Source organism: Acanthopagrus latus, chromosome 2 (genome assembly GCF_904848185.1).
Source record: "Acanthopagrus latus isolate v.2019 chromosome 2, fAcaLat1.1, whole genome shotgun sequence".
Taxonomy (NCBI): domain Eukaryota; kingdom Metazoa; phylum Chordata; class Actinopteri; order Spariformes; family Sparidae; genus Acanthopagrus; species Acanthopagrus latus.
Window position 1 is genome coordinate 18,741,742 of NC_051040.1, and position 17,971 is coordinate 18,759,712.

At 46.1% G+C, this 17,971-nt stretch overlaps 1 protein-coding gene across 1 annotated transcript; it reads right to left on the bottom strand.

Moving 5' to 3' along the window:
- Nucleotides 1–13,344: 13,344 nt before the first annotated feature.
- Nucleotides 13,345–16,869, bottom strand: fzd9b (frizzled class receptor 9b). The gene has a single exon (XM_037085645.1). The coding sequence runs from the start codon at nucleotides 15,650–15,652 to the stop codon at nucleotides 13,895–13,897; it is 1,758 nt and encodes a 585-aa protein (XP_036941540.1). The 5' UTR covers nucleotides 15,653–16,869; the 3' UTR covers nucleotides 13,345–13,894.
- Nucleotides 16,870–17,971: the final 1,102 nt, after the last annotated feature.

Sequence of the window (17,971 nt, forward strand, 5' to 3'; positions counted from 1 at the left end):
TGGTAAATTCATAGCAGATGTGAGGGAGAGAATATCCACCCAGGTTGAGTGGCCCTTCACTGCGAAGGCGACAGGAGTCCAATCCAGGGGAGGCAGACGGACGGCAGACAGGAGCCAGGGCAGACACACACACACGCACACACATGTTGGGAGAGCTCCAATCAGCCAGGAGGGGAACTCTGCACGGCACTGAACAGGAGACAGGAGTTTCTCTTTGAGCCACTCTGGCTTTTAAATTGAAAATAATTCTCCCTTTTATTCCTGACAGAACAACTCTGAGTTGCCGGTGTCGCTCTCTGGACAGGTTTTCCACTCAAGTGTACAAGTTGAGGCCAGGTGTGTGCTTCAGGGATGACCTCCACACACTGGATCATGCATTCGGGTTCCCTGTGGACCCACGGAGTCTGGAGCGCTCCGAGGCCAGGCTTTATGCCACCTTTCCTGGCTCCGACTGACGCCAGAGGAGGGCTGGGGAGAGACTGGCGCCTCACCGCCAATTAATGTCCTCTCACACTGAGAGCACGGCCAGGTAACACATGATAGGCCAGACTCCTTCGAGCAAAGGGCCCGGTAGACAGTTGAGTGGGGTGAGACTCATTAACTTATCCATACGCCTGACATCTGTCGGTGATACTACCCGGGGCTTTTTTGGGGGGGGGGATGAGAGCCAATGGTGGCGTTAGCTTAGCTTAGCTTAGCGCGGAAACAAGGGGGGGACAGTTAGCCTGGCTCAGTCCAGTGGTAACATAATCTCCCTACCAGCGTCTCTAAAGCTCACTGACTCAACACACTGTATCTCTATAAGTGACAGATGAATCCAGGAAGCGCGCCTGACAGACATGACAATGGCATCAAAAATGGATGCGTGCAAAAAAGGTCCTTTTCCTTTTAAAAATGAAATTTTAACTCATGTACACACTGTAAACATCAACCTTTTGTTTTACATCCAAGCTAGGCGTTTCCCTGTTCCTAGTTGCTAAACCAATAAGCTGCTGGCCATACCGTCATATTTGCCATATTGAATAAACAGGCAGAACGATATCACTTTTCTCATTTTACTTACATGAAACAGTAAAGGTAAGAGGAAACATATGGATTTTTTAAGGGTGAACTGTCCCTTAAAGTGCTTTTAAACTCAGTAACCAACTTGGCAAGGGGCCCTCTGTGTTCATGTGGTGACTAATTATTACAGTATCTAGAAACTATGTAAATAATGTTTAATGTGCACTACATGTAGCAATCTACATTTGCATTTTTTAACTTGACAAATGGGTACAAATCCCCCTCTGTGCATCAGCAAAATATCAGCCCCCGCTCTAATTAGAAGGAGTCTGGAACATTTATCACGTGGGGGGGCCCTGAAGCTCATTCACACACTTTCTGCCTCCTAAAGGTAATTACAACTGATAGATGGAAGGTTTAGCTTTATTACCTGTGTTGCCATAAACAAGGTGTACGTACAATGAGCTTTTTTTAGTCTAGAGTGATGAGGGAATCCATGTGCCAGCTCATAAATGAGGCCCCAGCACTTAGTATCCGGAGGCGATTGGTAAACACAACATGAGCTCAGTCTCACTCGTAAACTGCTGCTCCGAGTGTGACCACAGCGCAAAAAAGCTGCAGCGGTGTCAGGGGTTTTTCTTCGATGAAAAAAAAAAAAACCTCGCTAAAATCTTTCCAAAGAAGAGCACGATCTGACGAGTCTCGAAATTTAGAAAGCGGGATGGATGGCTGTCGGGAAGGCCCTCTTAGCTTTCGTGACTCAGGGTTGTAAAGGTCCCTAATGTGCTCTAAATCAGTCAAGGTGATCTTGCATGCTCTTGCAGACTCCTCTGTAAGCTATACGCCCTCTTCTGTGCGTGGGAGGGCAGCGGCCACTTTGTCTGTTACTGAGGCTGTTCCATCTGACTGCAACTGAAAACAAACTACGAGAAGGCGAATTTCACACCCCGGGTGGAGAAATGACTCCACGTCTCTTGCATGTCTGTGCATTTGTCTGTCTATTTTTTGCTGTTTTCCCTGCCATCTGTCTGTCTCTCCCTCTCTGGCTTTTGCTTCTCTTCATTCCACACTCAGAGGACAGACAAAGCTGAGGGGGGTTAGCCGGCGGGCATCGCTTTCACTTTTAATTAAAACTTCACACCCAAATAAATGTAGCTGAGTATCACACCCACTCATATCGCCCTATGAAAAGAGCCCGCCGGGGCCAGATGTTTGCCTTAGCGAGGATAAATATCTAAGTGGCAGCTTTCTCTGTAAGGGAATCTGCTCCCTCTGTCGTTTCGTCGGATTAGCTGGGGTAAGGAAAACATGGGGATCATGTTGCGTGCGTTTCCCACTCTCTGGCCGTTCAGAATAAACACCACCAGTTCTTGGCCTTCCTCACATCCGTCTCCTCAGCTCCTCCGCCACTCTCCTCGGCCCCTGGGGTTCCAGGCGCAGGGTTTGTTTTAGTAGCATAGCCCCAGAAGAGTGTTTGGTTGTGTTGTGTGTCACACTGGGTGAGTGTTTGATTATGTTGAGTGTTACATGGTGCGGGTGTGCATGAGCAGAAAGGCGGGGGATGCTAATCCCTCTCTGCTTTGTCCTCTGCTGCGCAGCTTTAGTCTTCGCAGGACACTTCACGCTGGAACCGAGGAGGAATTCATGGAGCTGCTGCTGAGAGAGCGGCCTGTTGGATGTGAGGGCCTTGTAGTTATGCATACACACACAAAAATTAACTGGGGAGGGCTACTTGCACATGAACAAACACAACGACGGGAGGAATCAAGGACACCACAGTATGCTCACGCTGTTTGAGGTCATATTTATAGCTTGGTCCGCAAACATTTTTGTGCATTATCAAAAGATAAACAATGAACTGATTCTACTGACAAGTAACGCATAGTGCATGTATCCCAATCACTGAAAAGCCAGTGTAGAAGTGCCTTAAACCTGCACTCTTTCCCTGGCAGCAGGGGGTGACTCCACTGGTTGCAAATTAAGTCAGACTGTATTTAAGCTTATGAGAAAAATGACCTACTTCGATCTTGATTTATTACCTCAGTAAACTATTTCTTAATGAGGTTATGGTGCCAATTGCTAGTTTCAGGTTGTCTGTAATACGTCATGATGTTCATTTAGTAAATAATGTTCCTATTTAGAGTAAAATGGACCCTATATATATTAGGGCTTGGCTAGCTTGTAAGTTGCTACCATGATATCTGCCAATCAGAGATGAGATGTAGCAGTGCTTACAGGGTTAGACTAGAGTGAAACCCATCATCAAACCTGCCGTGGTGACTCTTCGAGACGGTTCGAACACTGATCTGGTGGAGTTCAGGGGTAAAACACATCAGTGAGCCTCACTGCTGCAGCAGGCAACATGTTCCTTCATTATGATGAATAAAAGCCAGTGTTTGTCAAACTTTTGACATTAAGGACCCCTAAGCTGACACAAAGCAGACCACAGACCCTCAGACTGTTAGATGTTTAATTATAGCAAGTGTGTGAAAATCAATGGTCAGCAGTCAAACTTTCTGTCATTATTGTGATTGTTATTACTTATGGATGAAATTAAAATGATAATAAATTATTTATTATTAGTCCCCAGACCCCTCTGTATAACCTAGTGATATAGGCACTGTGGTTTGAATCAGTCCAATGGTCTGGCTGCCATAAATATTCACTAGTGCACTGAACATGTAATGCACAACAAACACACTGTTTATTTCTGTTTGGGCGCTCTGCTGTTTCAGGAAAATCAAAGCAACATTATGTAGAAATTGGCATTTTGTGCAATTTGGTGCCCTCCACAGTTTCTGAGAGCAACAGCACTGTTATAAATACAAATCTCAGTTCTGTAACAGTTTGTCAGATGTAATGTAGGCGCTGACTACAAACAACCTATTACATCATAACATTGTTATGTGTTTAAAACTTGTATGTTGAAGTGAACAGGTATATAATGCTGTGATCCTACCCTCTCTACACAGTGCAGGAACAAGTGATGGGGGGGCGGCAGAGTGGCTGAGACAGATACACCATTCACAATGTTACAAGACACTGAACCTTCAACTGTTATTTTAAAAAATGTATGTCTCTTGTAGTAATCAACAGGCCACGGACAGACAAGAAGGAAAATATAGTGACAAAGGTTGAAAGGTTGTTTTGGTGTTTTCCTGGGATTTGCTGATAAAAAAACAAAACTATAGAATATCCTTAAAATCCATTGTCCAATCTCACAATTCACATGGATGATAAAACGTGTGGTATTGCAGAGGGGGGATTTTTCTTTTTTTTGGCAAAACTTAATGACGCACACTTTTCTAATGAGTAAGCCTCGTTCAACCCTGTTTGGCTGTGTTGTGGAAACCAGGCTGTAGTACGGAGCACCTGGCCCAGTTGCATTCTGGTTTGGGGCTACAGACCGGCCCCACTAATAGGCACTTGAGCCCCCCCCCACCCCACATCCGCCTAGTACCATGTTCCACTTAATGAGGCTTCTACCCTGGGCTGTAAACAAGCCCAGATGCAACCCCAAAACACACACAGGAAATGTCTCATGACCATAACAACACAAGAATCCTGCCAGCTCATGCATGATGGGGTGTGAACAGGAAGGCTGATCCTTGCAGGTTTTCTCCCTCTCTGCTCCACAAGCACTTATTATCCTGAGGGAAAGGGCCGCATGTGGTACGACTGCTCCAGCTCCTGCTCTGCATGCCAAATCCTCACTGGCCGCCAAGATCATCACAGACCGCTGCCTCGCTCCTTTTCCACAGCCTACAGTTACAGTATGTACACAAACCACAGTTTATTCAGCACCGTGTTGGACCTGGCATGTCAGCTTCGACACGCCACAATAGGAACAATGTCTGCTCCTACACAAAGAGTAAGGTTTTTATTCAACTTTTAGGGGGGCTGAGACCTTGACAAAAGGTCCAGTGTTGGAGCGAGCGTGGCCCCAGCTGGTTCCCTTTACCACGCAGACTGGCTAATGTACAGTGATCAGTCTGAGTCAACAGTGCTGGCCGGAAAAAGAGCTTAATTGATGATCGGAAACTTTTTTGGCCAAATGTGTTTGAACTGCCCCAAAATGTCCCGTTGAATGTTTTGTCATTTTGTTCACAAAATACAAATGACTCTGGATAACCTCAGCAGATACTTAACGCGCGGAGCAAAAAGTACAAATGTGAGCTAATTAACGCAGAGAAACTGAGAACAGAGCGAGGACTGAAGAGTAGTTTCCACTGTGTACATGATTAAGAGACACCCCCCAAAACTACACACACCACACACAACACACACACTCACACACACACACGCACACACACACACACAGCCTGTCCTTAATTAGCCAATTACATCCCTCCATACAAACCTTTGAGCTGCTTCACAAAGGACTTTTATACCTATAGACAGTCTGGTTGAGGAAAATCACTCCTCTGTTTGAGAGTGCTTCACAGGTCCCACTCACTCACTCACTCACTCGCTCGCCCGCTCACTCACTCGTCTACATAAGAATTAATGCTAACATTAAAGGAACAGTTCAACATTTTGGGAAAATATGCTTATTGGCTTCTTTTCTTGTGTTAAGGCCCTGACACACCAGGCTGACATCAAAGACCTAGCCACCACCAAGGCCAACTGTTGTGTCGCTTCACATCTCCGACTTCTCAAAAAGCTGCACTTGAATGCACCGCAGAGACTGCAGCCGATGGCATGAAGGGAAATACCTCTTTGTTTATACATACACTCCCCTGTTATGATTAAGCTGCATTTTTTTGACACCACATCACTTTCTTTTTTCTTCTCTCTTATCGTGCCCTGATCCACTTATCTGAACAGCCAGTCATTTCCGATTCGATCGCCTGAATAAATTAAAATGCTGCCGACAAGAGCTGTCGAGTGATGCGCCAGCTAGAGCCACAGAATTTCACCAACAGCCCCGACAACGGCCGACGACTGACTGCCAGGACTGGGGTGTCAGGGCCTTCAGATGAGAAAATGGGTAACTCTCTCTGACTGGTTAGCTTAGCTTATCATTAAGACTGGAAACAGTGGGTAAGAACTTGCCTAGGTGTCATATCCTGTTTATTTAATTTGTAAAAAAAAAAAACACATAATCTTCTTCTAAGAAACAGCATCCTGAATGTAAACTCAGGTTTTTGTGTCTTTGGATCAAGTCGACTTAACTGTTTCCCCTTTTTGCAGTAGCCTAAGCTATTTACACTGTGCAACGCTAGCTAGCTGTTGGCTTCAGCTTCCTATTTAGCATACAAATACAAGAGTTGTATCAATCTTCTGTCTATTCTCATCCCAAATGTTTGAACTAAAACTACGTTTTAAAGTAATTTGTGGAAATACGCTTTGTGGCTTTCTCTCCAAGAGTTCAGTGATATTTGTATACTAAATATGATGATGGAGCCAATTAGCTTAGCATGAAGAGTCGTTGCTCTGTCCAAAACTAAAATCAGGCAAACAAACAAACAAACAAAAGAATTGTGTAACAAGTTCATTATTTAGCTGTATATGTGCTCACAGGCTGATTTATCTGACAGGTCATAGCCAGGCAAGCTGTTTCCCTGTTTCCATACTTTATGCCAAGCTAGGCTAATTGGCTGCATGCGCTAGCATCATATCTAGGCTACTGTATAGACATTATGAGTGCTATCAATCTTTTAACTTTCGCCAAGAAAGCAAACAAGCTTATTTTCTAAAAATATCCAACTGTTCCTTTGAGACTATTTCATGTAATTATTTTTCCCTCTGTCTTTGTAAAAAATGAAAAAAAAAACCCCCCAAAAAAACCAGAAACTGCGAGATTCAAAGCAGGTATATTTCAAGTGATTAAAGGCAGCATCAGAGGCAGCAGTGTCAAGTTTGCAGAGCACAAACATCATCTGGAAACTTCATGAATCACGACAGTCAACGTGAAACACAACCAAGTCAAAAAAGGAGGTGAAAAAAAGAGGCAAGAACAAGAACAAACTTCAAAACTCCAAATCAAAGAGTGTGAAATGCAACGGAGAATAGCAGATCCTTACCGAGCCCGGGGCCGGGGTGGGAGGGAGGGGATCAGTGCATGCGTGGGGGGGGGGGTTGGTGGTGGAGGAGTGGGGGTGGGGGGTGTCTCCTCTCTCAGAACACAGAGCCGAGGGGTGAGCCTTTGATGGCGGAGCGTGACATGAGCACATTTAGGATGGGGGGGTGCTACGGCAGTGTGACAGCAGCAGACACTCTCGCCAGACGACCCGGCCCCGAATCACAGCGGTCCTGATCCATTTTGGTACCTGTTGACAAACAACTTTCTTTGCTGACCTGCTGGGGCACTCGGCTTTATTTTTGAAAGTCTAGACTCAAGTGTTTGTTCCCTGACACCAAAATAACATTCCCCAGCATATGTGCACAGGTTTCAGCATTGGAGCCCACTCTGCCGCCGGAGTCGTGTGATTGGACAACCATCCTTTAGCTATTCCGTCAATGGCACAAACAAAACCACAGGGGTTTAAAGATGTTCAGGAGGGCCAGAGTGGGTCTCAGGGCCGAGCTTAGACTCCCACATCCTGTCCTTTTTCACTCCCTCCCTTTGGAGTGTTTCTAAAAGCAATCCTTGCATGGGTTTGTGTTCTTTGTTGATGCTGTTTTCACATTTTTTCCCGTCCTTTGTAACTCCTGCTCCCTCTCTTTTTCTCCGGGGAGAGACTCTTTGGTACAAGAGATTAGAGCGGGTGCTGCCTAGCAACTGAATAAAAATGGCAGCTACAAAAGGGGCGCTCTCACTCTCCAACGTCTGACCTACATAATCCCAAGCCTCTGATCGTGCAACATAACAACATGATGAAAGGCCTGCTGTGATTTAACCCTCAAACAAATACTTGCCATCACTGACCCCATAGCTCAAAGAGCAATCTCGCCTGCCGCAGAACACCAAAGGGTGACTTCTGAAATCTTGATGGTGCCTAATTAGAAAGGAAGAAGAGGCCGCGAACACTATTGGAAATGAGATGAATGTATTTGAGGAGATGGCAGCAGAGTGGCAAAGGAGATTAACAGTGATCACAGCAACGCTGTTGGCTTCAGAGAGCGAGAGCGAGCGGCGGAACCTCCCTCTGTTCACTGATTCATCTCTCCTTCAGCCACAGGCAGACGGAGCACAGGAACGAGTACAGAGGGATGAGAAAGCTTTACTTCTCTGTCTTCTGCTTATTGATCAAAGGACATGAAAAAACACTCTGAAAAGAGGAAGATACAGCAAAAAGCTGGAAACTTTTTCTTGAAACTTTCTCCTCCTGCACTGTGTTCTTGATATAATCCGCCTGGCCTTCACTCCTCCTCACCTTGTTACCCTCCATTTTCTACCTGTCTGCATCTTTGACAGATGCTTTGTGTCCAAAGAAATGCGTTCAGTCACTGTCGGAGCTAGATCTTGATGTCATCAAAAGATTGTAAGTGCATTTGCTTCCCCAAATAAACAACAAAGCATCTACATTAAGCAAGCGTCTGGAGTGCTCGGGAGTTCAAACAAAATGTGATGAAGGTGCTCTTCGGTGGGGGAACACAGGAGTTCAAAAAAGAAAGATCCAAGGCTCCCTTCTAGCAAAAAGTTAAAAACTCTTTTTTCAGATGGCTATTTCATGATGAAATATTCAAAAACACAGACAATATGCCCACACGTTTGACACGAAAAGCCCTTTTCATGAAAAATGTTCATAGCATGAAGTGTTGAAAATGAAGTTTGAAAGTTTTCAGCCCGTGGCAAAAGATCATGCACCAGATTCTAAACTCAGCGTCTACTTTCTCTTCTAGTTTGCGCTCGGTTTTTGTACCAGATTTCTCATTATTTAAAAAAAATGATAAATTGTGTGGAAGCAACTCAAGCAGTCATTTCACAAAGTTTTCATTTAGTATTCCTTCTTAAGGCTGTCATGAGTAGAGCTGTTCCGGACGATACCCGTATTGGATATACCTTTCAAGCACCATCCGTAACTTCACATCTATTTGCGGTTAGTGGTGTGCAGCTGTTCAGATCAGAGGAGCATTTGGAGAAGAAATTAAAATGCAGAATCACTTACAACTTAAATGAGGAGATAATACAAACTCAGAATTATTTACCTTTTACATAACTGGATGACACTAAGCTAAAAAGGTGGCAGGGTCTGCCACATATAAGCAAAGTAAACCAGTATGAAGTGTTCAGTTCATTCAGTCATGAAAACTGAGTTTGTTTACTTAGTTTGTTGAGGCATTAAAAGGAGTTTAATCCGTCAAATGTGTTTCTTAGTTCCTGTGTACTTTGTAAGAACACAACCTCTTGTGTGTTTGCCCATTATGGAAGAAGCATCCCTTCTCTTTCACTCTTTACTTTTGACCTCCAGTCAAATGGTTTCTTTCTCCTTCTCCGGCATTTCGAAGGGGTTGATTCATGGTTTTTGGCTTTATGAATAAAACTGACTACATTCATGGAGTTAACTCGAGTTCACGTCTTGTTTTGGGCCCTGCTCGGCGAATGTTTCATTAAAAGTTCGTTCTGATTTAAATTCAAAAGGACTTTTCTTCCAGTGGAGTTCATGTCTTCACTGTCTTTCATATCGAGATGAAAGTGTGACGTCTGGAAACTGAGACTGACAACTTGCGTCCTTCAGGTCAGATCGAGTGCAGTTACCACTTGGATTTTATTCGCACTGCAGAAAATCCCCGTGTTAACTGATCAGCGTGTCTATTCTGTCTTGATGTCTCGGTCATGAAAAGAAGTTTTTTCCAAGAATCTCGAATTGAGGGTCATTTTTCTTAACACGTGTGCGGCAATTTGCCAGTTTTGTTTCGAAATAATGGCGCTCGTTTTTTGAGAATTTGACTGCTGGAGTTATCAGTTGGACTTTAAGTTGATCAACTCTGGACTGCTGATTGGGGAACATGCAGTTCTGAATAAAAGAAGACAAGCAGGCGAAGCGTTTCTCCCTCTGCAAGTGCTTCAGAAATTCCAAGACACTGAACAAAACAGCCAATCCTCTGTGCTCCAGAACACTTTTAATCTCTCCGCCTGCGTGCTTTCATATTGCGGACGTGATAGATGCTGCAGAAATATTTCAGCTGCCGTATCTGCTCACACACTTGACACTGTATCCTCAACCTCGCCTGTGCAAGCTTTTCACCCCACCGTGTAAATGTTTATGTCTGCATAACGACGTGAGTCAGCATGCGCCTGTGCAATTGTGTGTGATTTCATGTGTGTTTGTGTCTTGCTCCAACAGGCGAGACGGCGTACTGGGTGTCTGATCGGAGTCCGGTTGCGAGGAGTGGTGAGCTGTGTGAACTCTGGTGCTCTCTGACTGCCGCATTTTCATGGAAAGCGTCTCTTTGGGGGCCTGCAGGTTTTCAATACGCTCATTTACACATCAAAACAGCACAGGAAAGGGATAGTGCTCAAGGGGGGCGAGGGACTGCAGGAGGAGGGAGGGCAGGGTAATGAAGGATGCTTTATTTTCTCTCCCTCTTTTTTTCTCACTCTCCCCCTCAGGGCTGGGCAGGGGTTTAAGTCTATGAGGGAGGCGCATTGATGCCATAATGATCGCCTTTAATCAGACCCATGACCAGATGGAGGGATTTCTCCTCCGCAGACAATAACACGGTGTCAGCAGCTAAAGCGGGAAGGTGTTTTTACACCTTTTCACACAAAACAAATTGTACAAATCCTGTGTAAACGGCCCTGTTCTGTGTTACTTCAGAGTCAATAAATACACCAGTGGGCTCGCAGGTTAACACAATGAAATACTGCTGAGAAACCTGTAAGGAACAGTGTTGCCTTTTCTGGGAGTAGTCTCACTTTTGGCCCAGACAGACTTGCTGCTCAGTGCGACTGACACTATTTAACCTCCTGAGCCAGAGGAGAAGAAAAACAGCGCGGAGGCTCAGCCAAACTAAATCTTTCGAGCGAGGCCGAGCTTACTTACTCCTGAAATTGGACATTACTGGAAGATGGGGTGGGGTCTTCCTCAGAACAAGCTCGGCGTTGATTGGCTGCTGCTGCCCCGGCAGTGCAGACCTCAGGTGTGTGTGTGTGTGTGTGTGTGTGTTTGTGTGTGTGTGAGGAGAAGGTGTTCCCGGCAGCCACATCTCTGGTGCCAAAGGAACCACAGCTCAAACAAACTCTGTTTTTGGAACGAGCCTTTCTTTCTTGCCTCTATCTGAAGCGCCGTGTGCTGCGTGATTCCTTTGCTCTGCGAAAGGGGGGAGCTAAAAATAGCTGTCGGTGACCTGGAAATGTAGAGATAGAATTCATATTTGTGGGAAAAAGAGGCAGAGCAAAGGCGCCCTGTTGCTGCTCTCACAAGTCCTCTCTGTTGACCTTTGTAGTTCTTCAAAAACCTGACTTGACAGAGCAATGTGTGGAAAAAAAAAATGAACAGGAAAGAAACGCAGAAAAGGGCAAGAAAATGAAAAAAATAAATGCTGAGAGAGGAAAAGAAAGTTTAAACACAGCATTAAAGACAAAGTTGCCCTCTGCACCACCCCCACGTCCTTAACCCCTCCGCTGCTCCCTCCTTCCTATCTAATCAGCGCAGGTGGGACAAGCTGGTTTGTGTCTCACACGGCAAGTGTTTGGCCTCTCCGGGTCATGTCACTGGAGTGTAAACTGGGGAGGAAGCACGCGCCCCCGTTCAGGCGCCCATGAACTGGAACATGTGGCTGAAACACCACCAGCCGAGCCTCTGGCTGCGAGCGCGCTCCAAGCCAAACAGCCCTTTTTAATAGTTAAATGTGATCCACACGGTGTCAGAGTCCAGGACTCGCAAGCGCTCGCCTGCCAAGCCATGGATAACGTCTACAATGGCTGAGTAATGAAAACAAAAAAAAAAGAAGAAGAAGAAGAAGAAGGGGAGGAGGAGGAGGAGGAGGAGGTGGAGGAGGAGGGAGGATGTTGGTAGTTAACCCACATCGAGTCGAGCAGGAGGAAGGAATAAGTAATTGGAGTTAACTCAGGCGTTACGCAGATCCACAGAACGGCGAGTGGAAATGCGGTTAATTTACTACGGAGACAAACTGCAGCTCTGACTCGGACCGCTGCGCGTCTGGTAAATGAACACTAACATCTGCGTGGAACACTGTGTAGTACATGAATCTTATTATAACTCAGCTGGAATTACAAATGGTGGAAAACTGAAAACAAAACAACTTTTAACCTCTGGAGACGTCGGCCAGCACACGCCTGCTTTTAACGCTGCCGAGGTTCCAGTAATGTAATGAAAACAGGCTCCTGGTCATCACATTTTTTTCCCATGCTATCACTCCCATGTGCCGCCGCTGCTGGTGACACAAGCACACAATTACACACATAGACATAATAATCAGTTCCACTGCTGTCAAACACGGTCATTTCCACCGTGTTGTGCTGTGAAATGACTGTGCTGTGTGTGGCTGCAAATTCAGGTTGGCACTTAAATTGTTAAAAGTCCCCGTAATGTAAAAGCTATTTATTTTCTCTCTTTTTTTTTATGGAGCATGGGAGAACACGGTGGCTCTTGTGCATAATAAAAATGGCCTTTATTACTGAAATTTTCGTTGGAAGATCCCAAGTAAGAGGGATTTATTTAATGAAAGTAATGTATTGCAAACTTTTTTTTTTCCCCGCATCAGTCAGTGATCGACTGATTTCTCGCAGTTCTGACTCATTCAAACATGGAAATCTGGAGCTTTTGCATCACGGAATTCCCTTAATCGACACCAGAAACACAGCCACAAACCACACATAAACTAAAATATTAAGTTAATAATCCTTCTACTCAATGAGCGACCGCAATTTTGAGTGCCTGCGCTTAACTCCAATCTGTCAGTGAGACCATGCAATAAGGCTGAAATCCACTTCAGATTTGTCCTCTCAGATCAAAGTGCCGAGTGTTTGCACGGGGATCAAATGGAGCAGCGAGAGGGCAACAACAGCGATTCTGTGCGAGGATTAAAAAGGAAAAAAAAAAAACAACAAAAAACCCCTGCCATTAATTAAATATATTCCACCACAAACTGCTCCTGCATTTTTGAAGACGATGATGCAAACATTAACGCTTGCCACGGATTGTCACTCCATTCATCAGCGATTCTCTTTGAGGATTATTGTCGAGGACGCCTCTGGGGTGCGGAGCGTGCACTTGGAAGACAGCACATTTGGCGAGGAGCCCCCCCCCCGCTGGAAAAAAAAAAAAAGAGAACTCCCAGGAGAAGAATGGCAGGAAAATCAGGAAAACAAGACTGAAATGAGCAGCCGCTTGTGACTATTTAATGTGGGACTGTTTAGGACTGTTAAAATGGTTAAGTGTTAGTTGTGCTGAGAACAGTTACCAAAAATGACAACCAGGAAGCTGAAGATGAATTCCACAAATTTATTATCCTCCAAAAAGGCCAGAACCAGAGTTCTTAGAAAAGGCACTTAGTTTCCCTTTACCTTTAATAAATGCATCTAGACAACAAATCTGATAAGAGCCGACTTTAAATTAAATATATTTACAATAAATAAAACATTTATACAGATTTATACAGATAATCATGCCACTTTCAGGGAGGAGACTAATATTTTTCCGAAAACACCTCCCGTAACAGTCTTCTTCTTCTTTTTCTTTTAAATTTTGCATTCAAACACTGGGCATGTCTACTGCACAGAACACTACTCAACAGAAAATATGGGCAACAATACTGAACATTTTCCCTTTATGCACTGAATACTGTTTATAGTTTCTCATAGTGACGCTTGTACCTGTGTGTCCCTTGGCAGCAGCAGAGCAGTAACAGTTCAATTCGACCGCTCATCTTCTTACAAAGTCTTTAGCAGCTCCTTACTCAGGGCATATGTATGTATGCATGTACGTGTGTGAGTGTTTGGCAGTGCATGTGTGCGTGTGTGTGTGTGTGTGTGTCACGCTCAGACATGTGTGGGGTTGTCTGAGTGCAGGTCAGTCTTGGCCATGTGCAGAACCACAGCAGGAGATTTGTAGTGGCAGTGTGTGCTGCCACAGCTCACCCCGCTGCAGGGCTTCCTGCTTCTAGTCCTGTCTGTCAGCTTCCTGCTGCACAGGCCCTGCCAGGTCTGCAGGGTCTTGGAGCTCCACACCCACACCCCGCTGGTGATGCCCACCACCAGCGACATGAAGATCTTCAGCATGAAGACGGCCACCGTGGGCACGGACGTCTGCAGCGAGCAGTCGCTGCTGAGCCCGTTGAACGAGCCGCACTTCATCTGCAGCCCCCTCAGCTTCCAGTAGTCCATGTTCAGCCTCTCGTAGAAGTAGCAGACGATGACGCAGGTGGCCGGCACCGTGTAGAGGATGGAGTAGATGCCGATTTTCACCATGAGCTTCTCCAGCTTCTCCGTGTTGGTGCCCTCCGTCTTCATCACTTTGCGGATGTGGAAGAGGGCCACGAAGCCGGTGAGGATGAAGGAGGTGCCGATGATCAGGTAGCAGGACAGGGGGATGAGGACGAAGCCCGTGAGCGCCCCGGAGTCCATGCTGCCCACGTAGCACAGGCCGGTCAGCTCATCTCCAGCCACCTTCCTCATTGTGAGGATGATGATAGTCTTGAGGGCCGGGATGCCCCACGCAGCCATGTGGAAGTAGTTGCTGTGGGCCTCGATAGCCTCGTGGCCCCACTTCTTGCCCGCGGCCAGGAACCAGGTGAGGGTGAGGATGACCCACCAGATGGAGGACGCCATGCCAAAGTAGTAGAGGATGAGGAAGACAATGGTGCAGCCCGTGGACTCCAGCCCCTCCTGGATGATGTACAGCTCGCCATCCTCCCTGTCGCAGGCGATGTTCTCGGCCCCGGCCACCGAGCGGATGATGAAGGCCACAGAGTAGACGTTGTAGCACATGGAGAGGAAGATGATGGGCCGCTCGGGGTACTGGAAGCGGTGTGGCTCCAGGAGGAAGGTGAGGACCGTGAAGGCGGTGGAGACGAAGCACAGGATGGACCACACCGTCATCCAGATGAAGGCGAAGTCCTTGTCCTGCCTGGACCAGAAGACGTCCACGGCGGCGGAGCAGCGGGGCGCACACGACTGGCTCTTCTCCACAAACTGGAACTTGTCCGGGTTCTCACAGGAGCCCGGGCCGCCCGGAGAGCGGCCGCCGGTGGTGCCCGGCTGCCTGGGGCGAGGGGGCACCGGAAGCATGCCCTCGCCCTTCTTCACCTCCGTCCGCGTCTCGTTCTCGGGGGCCTCCATGCACAGGGCGTTGGGGTCGTTCCTGGTGGGCAGCTTGGAGCAGTCGAGCGAGTCGGGCCAGGTGTAGCTGAACTTCTTCATGATGGGGGCACACTTCTCCCTGGCCTGCTCGCACATGGGTCTGCAGGCCGGGATGGAGGTGGACACTTTGTCCGTGCACATGGGGGCGTAGAGGGAGCAGAGGAAGAAGCGGAGGTGCACGTCGCAGCCGTACGCCACCAGAGGGGCGAACTCGTTCAGCTTGATGGCAGCCTCCTTCTGGTCGTCGTGGTCCATGAAGTTGGGCATGCGGGTCAGGTTGTAGCCGATCCCCTCGCACATGGGGATCACGATGGGCTCGCACTTGGCCGGTCTGCCTCGCTCCAGGTCGTAGGAGCCGATCTCAAAGCTGGAGCCAGAAATCACCAGCAGACACCACAGAAAGATCCCCACCTTCAGCGGGACGCCGTCCACGCTCATCGTGTCGAGTCAGAAGCCGAGCTCTAGTCTCTGAGAAACAATCATGAATTTTTTTTTTTCAAAAAAAGAAAAAGTCAAAACTACGGGGGTCGGACACGGGAGAGAGATCCCCGCTATTTCCCCATGGCGAAGGCAGGTCCGTGTGTCTCCTCTCCCGCTCCGTCAGAGGAGAAAAGCCCCCTTAAAAAAACAGCCTCGCGCAGAAAGTGGCTGACTGCTGGATTAGTCGTGTTGAATTAGAAAAAAAACAAACGATTAATCCCACATGCAGTCGAGATAAAGGTCCGCAACTGAGACGTGACAGTCGGGAAACTTCGACAAACAATGGAGGGGGGGAGAAATAGCAACAAAAAAAAAACAGAAAGAAAGAAACGAGACACGGAGCTCCGGCTGTAAATCCGTCGGCGAGCGAGCGGGGATGAACAGCAGGTCAGGAAAGCGGCCGTCCGCGTGTGTTTGTCGCCGGTCCAAAAGGGCTGTGTTAGCCGCCTGTCGGGCTCCTGCTCTCCGTCCTCCGCGTTCAGGCTCGACACTGAAGTTTGAGAGCCGCTCAGTGGGACTCCAGTCAGGGGGAGAGGCAGAAGAGGAGGAGGGGAGGGAGAAGGAGGAGGAGGGCGCTCCGTGACGCTCACATTTCAGCCGGCAGCACCACACAAGGAAAATTATCAGACAGATGCTGCAGGATGGCGAACAAACCTGCGATGTGTATCTAACTCTCAGCCTGCAGCGTGGTGAAAGAGCAACACGACAATGCAGGTGCTCGTTTACAGGGAAGATGCTGCGTTCAAAATGACACCAGATGGAAGATTTCTCAATAAAATGCACATTGCAGGAGTGGAATGTGTGTCACATTTAAGCATTATACGTAAATTACCATTTTAAGGTTCTTGCCCTTTACTTGAGTAAGATACATTTCTATTTATTTGATATATTATACATTTTTTAAACTACAAAAGCAAATGTGAGATTATAAACCAGAAAAAGTACAAAGATGTTAGAATTAAATAATGCTTAGGTGTTTCATCTCTTTGCATAATGAAAGTACTCCATTACAAGTAAAAACTTTCTGTCACTGAGTATAAACAGGGCCGGATTAACCTTCTTTGGGGGGCTCAGGGCAAAAATGAGTTGCAGGCCCCAACTTGACTCCCTTCAACTTGAGTTATATGAGTTACAAGTTCATTAAATTCATTGTTTTAAGAATCCATCAAGGATAATGTCTGCAGAACAGAAGGTGACGGTAACTGCAAGAGAAATGTATATTTACTATATACCTCTACTTGTATTATTATTATTTTATTATTAGTAGTATTATTAGTATTATTGATTATTATTATTATTATTATTATTATTATTATTATTATTATTATTATTATTATTATTATTGATTATTATTATTATTATTATTGATTATTAAACAGGTTTAATGTCACATTGTATTGGAGTAGTTAAACACATCAAAATTGCTTTAGCTTTTTTTCTGCTGTGGTGGTACGATGTAAGCAGGATTTTAACATTGTAGCAAACGGTTGAGAGTGTTTAAATTGCTGTATAACAATCTTAATTGTAATCTGCAAAGTCTCTTAAACTCTCAAATCAATCTGCTGAAGTCAAAGTGTGATATCAATTGGAGAAATTCAAGAAATGTACAACTACCTCTGTGCTGGACTGAAGAACAACAGCTGGATGACTGTGCAGTCTGTTAGAGGGTTATATTAATATCCACAAAATGGGTTTAAAATGAAGAAATTATAAAAAACAGAAGAACGTTAGAAAGGGTAGCAAAACTTTCCCCTCCGGATCCGTAATAAGAAACCTGTCAACACTTTTTCTCCAGCACAGTTGTAAGAAAATGCACGCTCTTCTTGTAAAGTGATAGTCCCAGTAGTGTTGTACTGCTGCGGACTCATTATTACCCTGTCACCATTTTCTGCTAATGTTTTCTTGCAGTATAATTTGAAACTTTATTGAGCCTGGCAGGTCAGGTCTCATCTGTAAAACAAAGCTGGTGGGGGGTTTCGCTGCCTTGCTTGAGGACACTTCAGGCAGACGTGGGTGCCTCAAGGACAGTCTCCCTGAAAAACACACATACACGTGAACAGTGAATCCATAAATGGGCTGATTTGAATTGAGGGAGAGAAAAAGACTAAAGGGTGCACAGAATCAGACACAACGTGCAACAAATGAATGCAGAGTGACTGTGCAGAGCAGAGGACTATTGTTTCCATCTAGTGGCTGAATGGGGCGAGCCTGCAGCTCCACAGCTGTTGCTCTGAACATTTGATCTTTTCTCAAACAGGGGTGGAACTCAAGGATTTT

Bases quoted from the DNA above. Each gene is read 5' to 3' on its own strand.
- fzd9b (XM_037085645.1), bottom strand. From the start codon at position 15,652: ATGAGCGTGGACGGCGTCCCGCTGAAGGTGGGGATCTTTCTGTGGTGT.